Below are 12,167 nucleotides of genomic sequence, written 5' to 3'. Positions count from 1 at the left end.
AAAGCGAAAGCAGCAAATTAATTATGATACTATAGAGCTCCCCTCTCCTCCTAATGCCATATTTCATATACATTTAGCAATATGTTTGGTCATGTATTCCAACATCGTAAGTAAATAAATAACAGTTATAAAATAATTTATAATAATTTCAGGTTACAGATACAAACGACAACCCACCCGCGTTCAAGGAGAATGCTTACTCATTCGACATTCCCGAGGACGCGGCCCGAGGGACCGTGGTGGGCACTATTTCCGCCGTAGATTTGGACTCTGGGCCTAACGCCCAACTCACATACACTATAATATCAGATTGGGCAAACGACGTCTTTTCGCTGAATCCACAAACCGGAGTTTTTACTCTCACTGCCAGATTGGATTATGAAGAGGTAAGTTTTTACTATTTTTCGGGAATACAATTTGTTAATATTTCATTTCAATTTCAATGCCACCCCGCTAGTTTTGGGTAGGGTAGAGAGGGGACAGGAAATCCTAATGGTTTAACGCCTCATTTTATACCACATAACGTATTTTTCACAAGCTAAGAATGCAATGCTCAAAGGCGACACAGGTGAATTGATATTATTAGTGACGGTCACAAATGTCTGAAAAGGTGCTTTCGAGAGAGTTAAATTTGTTTTTAAAGATACAAAACATAATTGTTTTATTAAATTCTTCAATCTATACCGATATTAACTTTTTTTTATAAATATCAAAACGTTAATTAGTAGTTAGGTATGTAAAATGTTTCCAAAAATTCTGATTATAAAGGGACGCAATTAATAAAGAGCATTTTGGTAAACAATTAATTCACCAGCTTTCTGTTACTTTAAATTGCTTAAACGTGTCGTAATGAGATAAACTCGGATGCTTTGGCAATTAAAAACACTTAAATATTAATTAAACGAGTATCGTATCGTATTGGCTTCAAAGTATATTAAGTGCAATGGTTTATCTTGACTTGACCTATCTGCATATGTGCATAGTCCTTCCGTGCCTAAAAGTAATTGAAGTCGGTCTTGATTGATTCGACGCCAAATCGATTACCAGCGTCCAATAAATAACCTTATTGCATGCGGTATTTACATTTTTACAATGAGTCTTGCTCTTAAGTAAAATGCCAGTTCATTTTAATTGACATAAATTGCCCACATTTACATATCTGACAATAAGCATAGTCAGCGTCTTGGGTAATTTTCGTAAACAATTTTTGTGCTGATTATTAATTAAGTTTTAACTAATTTAAGGTACGGATACTTATCTGTTTTAACGGTTTACACGTTTTAGCTACAAATTTGGTAACAAAACTTTTCGACATCTTAGCCATAAATTGGCACTTTAAGAAAAAAGTCTTAATCATTAAGAACATATAATTGAAAATTAATTGTAACGTTGTTTTGACCTGTGAATGAGATTATCATTATGCAGTAAAAAAGAGACACAAAATAATTTCGTAATTTAAGATACTAATTATTACTATTACTAATAATTGAATGGAATTATTAATGTGAGGTAGGTATTTAGTATTTTTTTTAAATGAATGGTATAGTACGTTATACATTTTTGAACGTATGAAATGATTGAATAATTTTATGAAAAATATACTTATAAACCTTGCAAAGAGCAGTAAATAGCAATCATGAGTTATTTTTAAACTACCTTCCTTCATATGTGCTCATGTCCGAGGCTTATGTTGCGCCCGAGACTGACTGCTGCAGGCTATACATTGCGGTTGAAAGAATTATCTCAACATAGATCTTAAGGAGCGTTGACCGCTATAGTTGCTCTACTGAATGAGAAGACGATAGAACACATTTTAAAATTAGGCTCTCAATATTATCGGATTTCAAGATTCGAAATGACGTTCAATCAATTTTTAACTTCCGTGGTGATATTTTTTTTATGTCAGAAGACAAAGGACTTTCTTTCCTTAAAACCCCGCCATTTCCTGTATAATGAATAGTGGAAATTACCAATAAGTTATTTGTACAGATTGTTAGAAGCCTTAATTTTTCGTGTATTTTAAAAACTATTATAAAAGTACAGACCATTGAGTTACATTGTAGTAGTTCAATCAATTTTAATGAAGAAATAGCGTTAATAAGATAGACATTCATAATATTCAATAAAAAATTATTGTAAATGACAATAACATGATGTATGTATTAATACATACATACATGCATACATACATACATAAAATCACGCCTCTTTTCCGGAGGGGTAGCCAGAGACTACCTCTTTCCACTTGCCACGATCTCTGCATGCTTCCTTCGCTTCAACCACATTCATAACTCTCTTCATACAAGCTCGGCGGTTTCGAGTATTAATACGATGATACAAAATAGGTACCGTACAAACTGACTGTGTATATGGCTTTATACGTTTTAGAATACATTTATGTTGACAGCTTAAAAGCATATTTATCCGCTTTTTGCCAGAACCCCTGTCGTAACAGCGTTATTGCCATCAAAGTTGTAATGGCTGGCTTGTCGTAAAATGTTCTATGGCCGTAAATCAAATCATGCTTTGTATTTAAACAACAGAAATTTAATGTTGACTAGAAAATTTATTCTTACCCACCCATTACTGTTGGTTTCTCTTTAACACATGCGTTGTAAATAAAACGCCTAAACATTTCAAATACGTTGCAATCCAAACTACCGGGGGACATATCATTATCAATGTTATAACGATAAAATATAAGTTTTTGTCCGTAACGGGTTAACTCTAATCTTGAACCGGTGTCGATTATTATGTGACATTAAGTTGAAAGCTACATCAACTGAAACGTACAAATATACTGTACAATATGTGTAAACCCCGTTTTAAATTTCAACTGGAGTCGAGAACAGCTAGTTTCTTATATTATGGATAAACATGCATAATGTAAACAGAGCTGAATGATAATATCGATAAAGATCTACGAGAGAAAAACACACACCATTGTTATTGAAATGCTACGAGCAGTAAAGCCACGAAGGCGTGGTTCGCCGCGACTCATCAAATCAGCCGGCCCTACTAATTAGTAAAAACAATTCGTCGCGTACATTCGTTTTGTCGACCGCCTACCAATTCCGCGTAACCCACTAGAGAGCTGCTAATTTCATCCCAGTATAGTTTTTTGGCGTCGCGTTTCATATTCGGCATTTGGCCACTCGATCCGCCATCGAAATTAAGGCTCGAACAATGTCTTACAAAGCGGCCGTCCGCAAAACATCAGGGCCGGATTCCGAGACCCCTGCATGTTTTTTTTTAAATCGTCATCTTGCTTTGCGAACTGCGAATGCGGGAGCCTGTCATACTTGGCAATCCTTGTGGTAATATTGTATGAAAAATCTTAAAATGGAATAGTTGGTATAAGATTGTTTCTTTAGAAAGTCATTGCCTAATTTAATTACAGTAGGTACTTTTAACAGATCCTAACAGAACAGAACAGACCTATCATGAAGCTTACCTTATTACTCTTAATAATAAACTAAGCTCCTCCTCCTCTTTGATGTGTTAGGCTATAAGTGTCCATACCGATTTTGCTTTGTTTTTTCTCAAATAAATAGTATAGTTTTGGAGGAGTTATATTAGATAAAAACTTAAGTATTAGTCAGAGTCGATGATATTTAGTTTATAATTTTGTCAAAGAGTTGATAACGTTTTTTGAACTTTCAAAATAATGTAAATGTGAGTCAATTCCGTCGTATGCGTACATATATTCAGGACTATATCCCTTACTTGATTGACAACAGCCAACAGTCCATAACAGACTGAAAGGCCACGTTCAGCTGTGTAGCTTAATAATGGAATTGAAATTCAAATAGTGAATAGGTTGAGAGTCCATACTACAAGTAGAATCCCAAGTTTATTTGCTTAGTTGCCTATTACGATATCCAAGGGATGGATATGGAGTTGTCCTATTCTAAAGTGCCAGGAACTACACGGCACGACAAAGTTGCGCTTGTGTTTGCTTCGAATTTGTTACAAAAATTTATCTTTTACAGACGCAGCATTACATACTTGTGGCCCAAGCACAAGACAATGGTCTCCCATCTCTGTCAGGGACCGTAACAATATACGTAAACGTTATTGATCTCAACGATAATGCTCCTATTTTTGATCCCATGAGTTTTTCAAACGAAATTCCAGAAGATGTACCCATAGGATCTTCGGTTGTTACTGTTAGCGCAACGGATATAGATTCAGGTAAATTACCTAACTTAGTTTATTTAAAGTACTCGTATTTAATCACATCAAACGTTGTAAGTTGAATCGGTAATATTACATACATACATACATATGGTCACGTTTATATGCTTTGTGGGGTAGACAGAGCCAACAGTCTTGAAAAGACTGATATAGATAGATGCCACGCTCAGCTATTTGGCTTAATGATAGAATTGAGATTCAAATAGTGACAGGTTGCTAGCCCATCGCCTAAAAAAAGAATCCCAAGTTTGTAAGCCTATCCCTTAGTCGCCTTTTACGACATCCATGGGAAAGAGATGGAGGATAGGACCATCTATTCTTTTTTGTACTGGTGCCGGGCACCACACGGCACTATACCTACGTATAGCAAACTTATACGGCATATTGGTAATATTTAGAATAATAATAACCTAATCAAAAAATTTATGTACCTACTTAAAACAAGCTAATCATATTTAAAAGTCTTCTTAACTATTTAAAAATACTTACTTAATAGGGAATAACTAGAAATATACAAAGTATTATTTAGGTTTTAGGAGTTATTACGTTTCAGCATTCCACAAAAGCTATTTTTTATCTTCACAGTAGTTACATAAATGTTATAATATCCATCCTTGCGAAGCTTTAAATTGATTGAATGTCCTCATCTTTGATTTCCAGGATTAAATAATAAACTGACTTATAGCATCACATCAGGAGATGAAAACGAAGACTTCAAGATAGAAAATAATGGGACAATATTTTCCGCAAAATTGCTAGATAGAGAAGTTATTCCTATTTACAATTTAATTGTAACGGCTAGAGATTCAGCACAATCGCCAGAGCCCCAGCTATCTTCTACAGTTCAGGTACTTAAACAAGTAATATTATATTATGTAGAATATCATTTTATATTCATTGGAATAACAATAGTAAATAAAGGTCGGTAATACTTGTTGATTTATTTTTCAGGTCACTATTCAACTAAAAGATGTTAATGATATGGCACCTGAATTTATTTCTCAAAATACAACAACGGTATCTGAAAATATACCATTGAATACAGTGGTAATGACAATTAAAGCGATTGATAAAGATGAAGGACGAAATGGATATGTTGAATATTTCATAAACCCGAACCCTGAAATTAATGGTTATTTTTCTTTGGGTAATGCTGACGGTATTCTGAGAGCTATTGGTAAACTGGATAGAGAATTGAAATCTAGCTACATTTTAACTATTACTGCAAAAGATAGGGGTGATCCTCCAAATATGACACAAATGGAGCTAAAAATCAACATACTTGATGAAAATGACAATAGTCCAGTGTTTGACCCAAAACAGTATAGTGCGTCTGTTTCTGAAAATGCTAGTATAGGAGCTAGTGTTTTGCAAGTAAGTTTATTTAAGTTTCTGGGAGTATTGTTCTCATGTCTCTGTCTGCTTGTCTGTTAGACTATCTTCATCCTCCGGTCCGACTTACCCAATTCAGTGTCATGGTCGTTTTGACCATGATATTGGATTGGGTAAATCAGGTTTTTACATGAGGCTCCCGTCTGACCTCCGAAACCTAACTCATCACTTGATGAATGTGTTCATAATTTAATTAGTCGCCTGTTACGACATCCATGGAAAAGAGATGGATGAATCACCCAGCACAGTCTGTTATAGACAATGTCTGGAATTAATATGACACTTAAAATTAAACGTTTAAGTAACACTGAATGATTTTTAATTTAACATCACTTTGCCAGTGAACTGAATAATGATTTTTCAATAATTTTAGGTTTCAGCTACTGACATAGATGAAGGATCTAATGGCCGCGTTAGGTATTCAATAGCATCTGGTGATGAAAATAGAGACTTTAGCATAAGTGAGGACACAGGAGTAGTAAGAGTCGCAAAAAATTTGAATTTTGAACGTAAATCTCGTTATTTACTTGCTATAAAAGCCGAAGATTGTGCTCAGGATGATGTCAGATTTGATACAGCTGAAATATCTATTTCGATCCAAGATATAAACGATAATCCGCCCACGTTCTTAGATTCTCCCTATTTAGCATATGTTATGGAAAATATGGTACCTCCTAATGGAGGCTATATAATAACGGTCCATGCTTATGATGCCGATTCACCACCATTTAACAATCAAGTCCGATATTTCATAAAAGAAGGTGATGCAGACCTCTTTAAAATAAATGCATCTTCTGGCCAGATTTCTTTGTTGAGAACATTAGACCGTGAAGCACAAGATGAATATACATTGGCTCTTGTAGCAATGGATACAGGTATGTAATAAAATTCATTTTCCAAGTGTTCATTATAATTTGCTTTTCTTTTTGATCTTCATCAATTTGATTTGAAATATATGTTTTGAGTTATTTTTCCATGTATTTACAGGTTCACCTCCTCTAACTGGATCTGGTACAGTCAAAGTTATTGTGCAAGATATTAACGATAACAGTCCTGAGTTTGAAAGGCAAAGTTACAGAACAAGTGTTAAAGAAAATTTGCCACCAGGTGCAGTTATTGTAAATCCTAAAGCAACAGATAAAGATTTAGGAAACAATGCTAGAATCAGATATAGTCTTCTTGGAGATAAGTCTGAGAGGTTCGTTATTAATTCAGCAACAGGTGTCATATCCACAAATGCTAGTTTAGATAGAGAAGAATGGGATATCTACTATTTAATTATTATGGCTCAAGATTCTTCTACTACTGAACCCCGTACTGCAACCGCAAATCTTACAATCGTAGTTGAAGATGAAAATGATAACACTCCTACGTTTTCACATCAAATATATGAAGCTCAAATTTCAGAGAGAACTCTTAAAGGTGATTTTGTTTTTGGAGTGAAAGCCAAAGATAACGATATTGGTTTGAATAAAAAGATTGTGTATGATTTGAAGGGGGAGCATCAAGAATTTTTCAGTATAAATAAAGAAACAGGTGTTATCAAAGCAAAAGACAATATTATACAACATAGAGGAAAAAGCGGATCTACGTTTAATCTTATAATAGTTGCAACGGATAGCGGTGATTTCCCAAAACACAGTACAGCTGAACTAATTTTAACACCAATATCCGTAAAGAACTTTCCAAAATTTACGATTTCCAATAAGCAATCATTTTCTTTTCCGGAAAACACCGCAGATAATGTTTTAGTAACAAGATTATCTGCAACAACACCAAAAAAAGGACCAACAAGTTTGCTGCAGTATGCAATTGCTGGCGGAAATATTGGTGATGCTTTACGAGTAGAGCCAATAAGTGGAGAAGTGTTTATAACGGGTAAAGGTCTAGATTATGAGACAATGCCTCTATATGAAGTTTGGTTTGAAGTTAAAGATTCGGATAATCCACCCCTAAAATCTTTCATTGAAATTGAAATCAAAGTATCTGACGCCAACGATAATGCTCCTATAATAGAAAATTCACTTTATAACGCTTCGGTACCTGAAGAAGAATCTCCACCTCAATTTATTATTCAAATAGCGGCCCACGATGCTGATTCTAATGAAAATGGAAGAGTATCATTTAGATTGGTCAATGATTATGATGAGACATTTAAGATCGATTCAGAAACTGGCGAAATATTTACCAACATGGCTTTAGATAGAGAATCAATCTCGTTTTACGAAATTACAGTTGAAGCTGTTGATCACGGTGACCCACAACTTATTGGAACTTCGACTGTCGTACTGACAGTTTTGGATAAAAATGACAATCCACCTAGATTCACTCGACTGTTCAGTGTGAATGTCACAGAAAATGCTGACATTGGTTCATTTGTGATAAAAGTTACTAGTTCTGATTTGGATTCTGGTGCCAATGCAAATGCTACTTACAGTTTTGTTGAAAATCCGGGTGGAAAATTCAATATCGATCCTATTAGTGGAAATGTAACTGTAGCACGACCTTTAGATAGAGAACTACAAGATGAATATATTTTAAAAGTTGCTGCCATCGACGGTGCTTGGCGATCTGAAACACCATTAACAATAACAATACAAGATCAAAACGATAATGCTCCTGAATTTGAGTATTCCTACTATAGTTTTAATTTCCCTGAATTACAAAAAAAGAATAGTTTTATAGGGCAAGTCATTGCAACAGATAGAGATAAGCAAGGTCCAAACTCCATCATTTCTTATTCACTACAGCAACCCTCAGAACTATTTTCTATTGATCCTGCAACTGGTGAAATACTGAGTAAATTTATAATGGATTACAAACAAACATCTATTAATTTATCACCAGAGAATACTTATTCAGTTATAGTAGTTGCTACAGATAATGGGAAACCTCCAATGTCATCAGAATGTCTAGTAACAATCAATGTAGTAGATGCCAACAACAATGCACCCAAATTTAAAGACCATGAAAGACTGGTTCCAGTCCCACGAGAGGCTGTTTTAGGTGAACGCATAATAAAATTGACCGCCGAAGACAATTTGGACTTTGGAATTAACGCAAATATTGAATATCGTATTGCAGGAGGAAATGGATCATCTTACCTTTCTATAGATAAAGCTACTGGTTGGATAATTGTAAATAAACAGTTTTACGGTTATGGGCAGTATTATGAACTAAAAGTAAAAGCTACAGATCTTGGCATACCCCCACAGGCAGATGAAACTAGTTTAGTATTTGTTGTAACAGGAGAAAATATGTACAGTCCAAAATTTACAGCCCTAAGTTATCAAGTCAGTGTCCCAGAAAATGAACCTATAGGATCCCCTATACTCACTGTTAAAGCAAGTGACGAAGATGATGGGCCTAATGGTATGGTCAGGTATTATATAAGCTCCGGAAATTCAGGAAAAGAATTTCATATCGATCCTTTATCTGGCACTTTAACTATATTACGAACATTAGACTACGATACAGTACAAGAATATAGACTTAACATTACTGCAAAAGATCTGGGATATAAATCAAAAGAAGCAACAGCTACTCTTACTATAATTTTGACGGATATTAATGATAATGCTCCTGTGTTTACTCAAAGTCGCTATGAAGCATACTTACCAGAAAATTCTCCCAATAATACTCTAATATTTAAAGCGCAAGCAATTGACATTGATTCGCCTAAAAATTCTATTATCAGATATTATATTGAAAATGCTAACAACATTCATTTGTTCTACATCAATATGTTCACTGGTGAAATTTTTTCAAGAGAGGTATTTGATTATGAAGAAAAATCAATATATAAACTAGTAATCCTCGCTAAGAATCCTGAATCAACCATGCAGTCCACAACTGAAGTAATTGTTCACATAACAGGTGTAAATGAATACTATCCTAAATTCATTCAACCTGTATTTCATTTTGACGTATCAGAATCTGCTGAAGTGGGAACAAATGTTGGGGTGATCCAGGCTACAGATCAAGATAACGGAGAAGATGGTTATATCTATTATTTATTTGTTGGATCAAGTAACGATAAAGGCTTCAGTATTAATTCACAAACTGGGGTTATAAGAGTTGCCAGGTATTTAGATCGAGAGACACAAAACAGAGTGGTATTGACAGTTTTAGCTAAAAACGCTGGGGGTATCCGTGGAAATGACACAGACGAAGCTCAAGTTATTATATCGATTCAAGATGGCAATGATCCACCAGAATTTTTATTGCAAACTTACGATGTGACTATATCAGAAGATGTTTACGTTGGTCAACAAATAATCCGAGTTAAAGCAGTTGATAAAGATGTTCGACCGCAGAATAATCAGTTTAGCTATTCTATTATTGGAGGTAATTACAATCAAGATTTTAAAATAGATCCACAAACTGGCGATATAGAAGTAGCTCGAAATTTAGATCGAGAAACAATGCCAACTTATACATTAATAGTAGGAGCTATAGATACAGGTATTCCACCACAAACTGGAACAGCTACCGTTAAAGTTAATTTGTCAGATGTAAATGACAATGGTCCAGTATTTGATGTTATCAATTTTGAAGGAAAAGTTTACGAAAATGAACCCCCAAATACTAGTATCACTACCTTATCAGCAAAAGATCCAGATTTGCCACCAAATGGCGCACCATTTTCTTATTCGATCATAGGAGGGAAAAATGAAGATTATGTAAAAGTGCATAGACATACTGGAGTTCTTTTGACGAAGAAAAAGATCGATAGAGAGGTTACATCAAATTTAGAATTAGTTATACAAATTGAAGATAGTGGAACGCCTGTGATGAAATCCAATTTTACGATACAAATTGAAGTATTAGACAGAAATGATAATCCTCCATCTCCTAGATCTGTTCATATTCTGGTTTATTCGTTTAATAATCAGGTTCCTAGTGAGAAAATAGCTAATGTAAAACCAAATGATCCCGATGTAGTTGGTGATTATCATTGCAAGATTATAAGAGAATCTACATCAGAAAACACACTTTCCATTTTAAGTATAAGAAATGGATGCGACCTTTATACCGAATCTATAAAACCTGGTCAAGGTTATTCGTTTTCTGTATCAGGTAATGATGGAATACATAGGGATGTTGTTTCATCCGTAAGCGTTGAATATTTTTCGTTTGACAACACAACTGTTGAGCAATCAGTTACAATGAAGATTATCAATATGACCTCGCAAGAATTCCTAACCCAATACTATCGCAGTTTACTGGAAATATTAAAGATTGGCATTCCCATAAAAGAAAATATTTATTTATATAGCATCAATGAAGATTCTGGCAATTTGGATATAACATGGGCAACTCGTGAAAATTATACAACAATAAAAAAGGAAAATACAGAAAAGTACCTTAAACAAAAAGAACTCGAAATTTCAAAATTATTGAGAAGAAATATTATTGTACCATATTTCCCATGTGCTTCACAAAAATGTCAAAATAATGGTCGTTGTACTGACCATTTTAACGTTCAAGATAAATTTGAAGTAACAGAAAGTTCTACCCTTATTATATCTTCTCCGTTGGTTAAGCATGAATATAATTGTGATTGTACGGATGGATTTGTGGGCCTTAATTGTGAAAAGCGTCAAGATCCGTGTTCGCCAAATCCGTGTCTGTTTGGAGGTCTTTGCCGTAAACAAGGCCATAATTTTATATGCAATTGCCCACCTAGACGAGAAGGTAAAATTTGCGATCAGGAAAGAAATGATGTTTGCAGTAGTAATCCATGTAAAAATGGTGGATCGTGTAAAGAAAGCGCTGACCTTAGTTCTTACTTTTGCTTATGCCGACCCGGATATCGAGGTAATCAATGCGAAGCTTTGGTAGATTCTTGCAGACCCAACCCATGTTTGCATGGTGGAATTTGCATAAGCTTAAAACCTGGTTACAAATGCAGTTGCAGTAATGGTAGATATGGTACGCATTGTGAAAGTACAACATTTGGATTTAATGAATTATCATTTATGCAATTCCCTGCATTAGATGCCTCAACCAACGATATCACAATAATATTCGCCACAACAAAACCGAATGCTTTATTACTTTATAATTATGGTGCGCAAACAGGAGGAAGATCAGATTTTATTGCTATTGAAATACTCGGAGGAAAGCCACTATTTTCATTTGGTGGATCCAGGACTTCAATAACATCGGTTGCTTTGGCAGATCCTAAAATAAATCTTGCCAATGGAGACTGGTACAAACTTACTGCTACAAGGAATGGTAGAGTGATTTCATTGAGCATTGCATCTTGTACAGATCATGGAGATGTATGTACTGAATGTGAACCTGGAGATGACAGCTGTTATAAAGATGATACAGGACAAGCAGGGTATGTATTTTGAATCGTAATTAAAAAAACTTCATTTACTAGTCATATTATACATAATCTTGTCATAAAGAATTAATTTTATATTCTGTACTTTCTTTATACTAAATAAAAGTATGCATTATCATGAAATATCTACTGAAATTAATGAACAGTTATAAAAGTTTGATACTTATGAAGTATGAATAACTACACCATTACTTGTAAGATTGATTGTGTGATAAAATAATTA

At 34.5% G+C, this 12,167-nt stretch overlaps 1 protein-coding gene across 1 annotated transcript in view; it reads left to right on the top strand.

The window, feature by feature from the left end:
* Positions 1 to 12,167, top strand: part of LOC106141558 (cadherin-related tumor suppressor) — an 84,355-nt gene that overhangs the window by 68,837 nt on the left and 3,351 nt on the right. The window contains exons 3-8 of the mRNA XM_060947920.1: positions 153 to 386; positions 3,993 to 4,194; positions 4,858 to 5,045; positions 5,149 to 5,571; positions 5,963 to 6,464; positions 6,577 to 11,938. Of these exons, the coding sequence (XP_060803903.1) occupies positions 153 to 386; positions 3,993 to 4,194; positions 4,858 to 5,045; positions 5,149 to 5,571; positions 5,963 to 6,464; positions 6,577 to 11,938 (6,911 nt within the window). The remainder of the gene's footprint in view (positions 1 to 152; positions 387 to 3,992; positions 4,195 to 4,857; positions 5,046 to 5,148; positions 5,572 to 5,962; positions 6,465 to 6,576; positions 11,939 to 12,167) is intronic.

The sequence above is a fragment of the Amyelois transitella genome, chromosome 14 (assembly GCF_032362555.1).
Source record: "Amyelois transitella isolate CPQ chromosome 14, ilAmyTran1.1, whole genome shotgun sequence".
In the NCBI taxonomy this organism is placed as follows: domain Eukaryota; kingdom Metazoa; phylum Arthropoda; class Insecta; order Lepidoptera; family Pyralidae; genus Amyelois; species Amyelois transitella.
The sequence above is the reverse complement of the archived record's forward strand: the minus strand, read 5'-3'. Positions and strand labels throughout refer to the sequence as shown.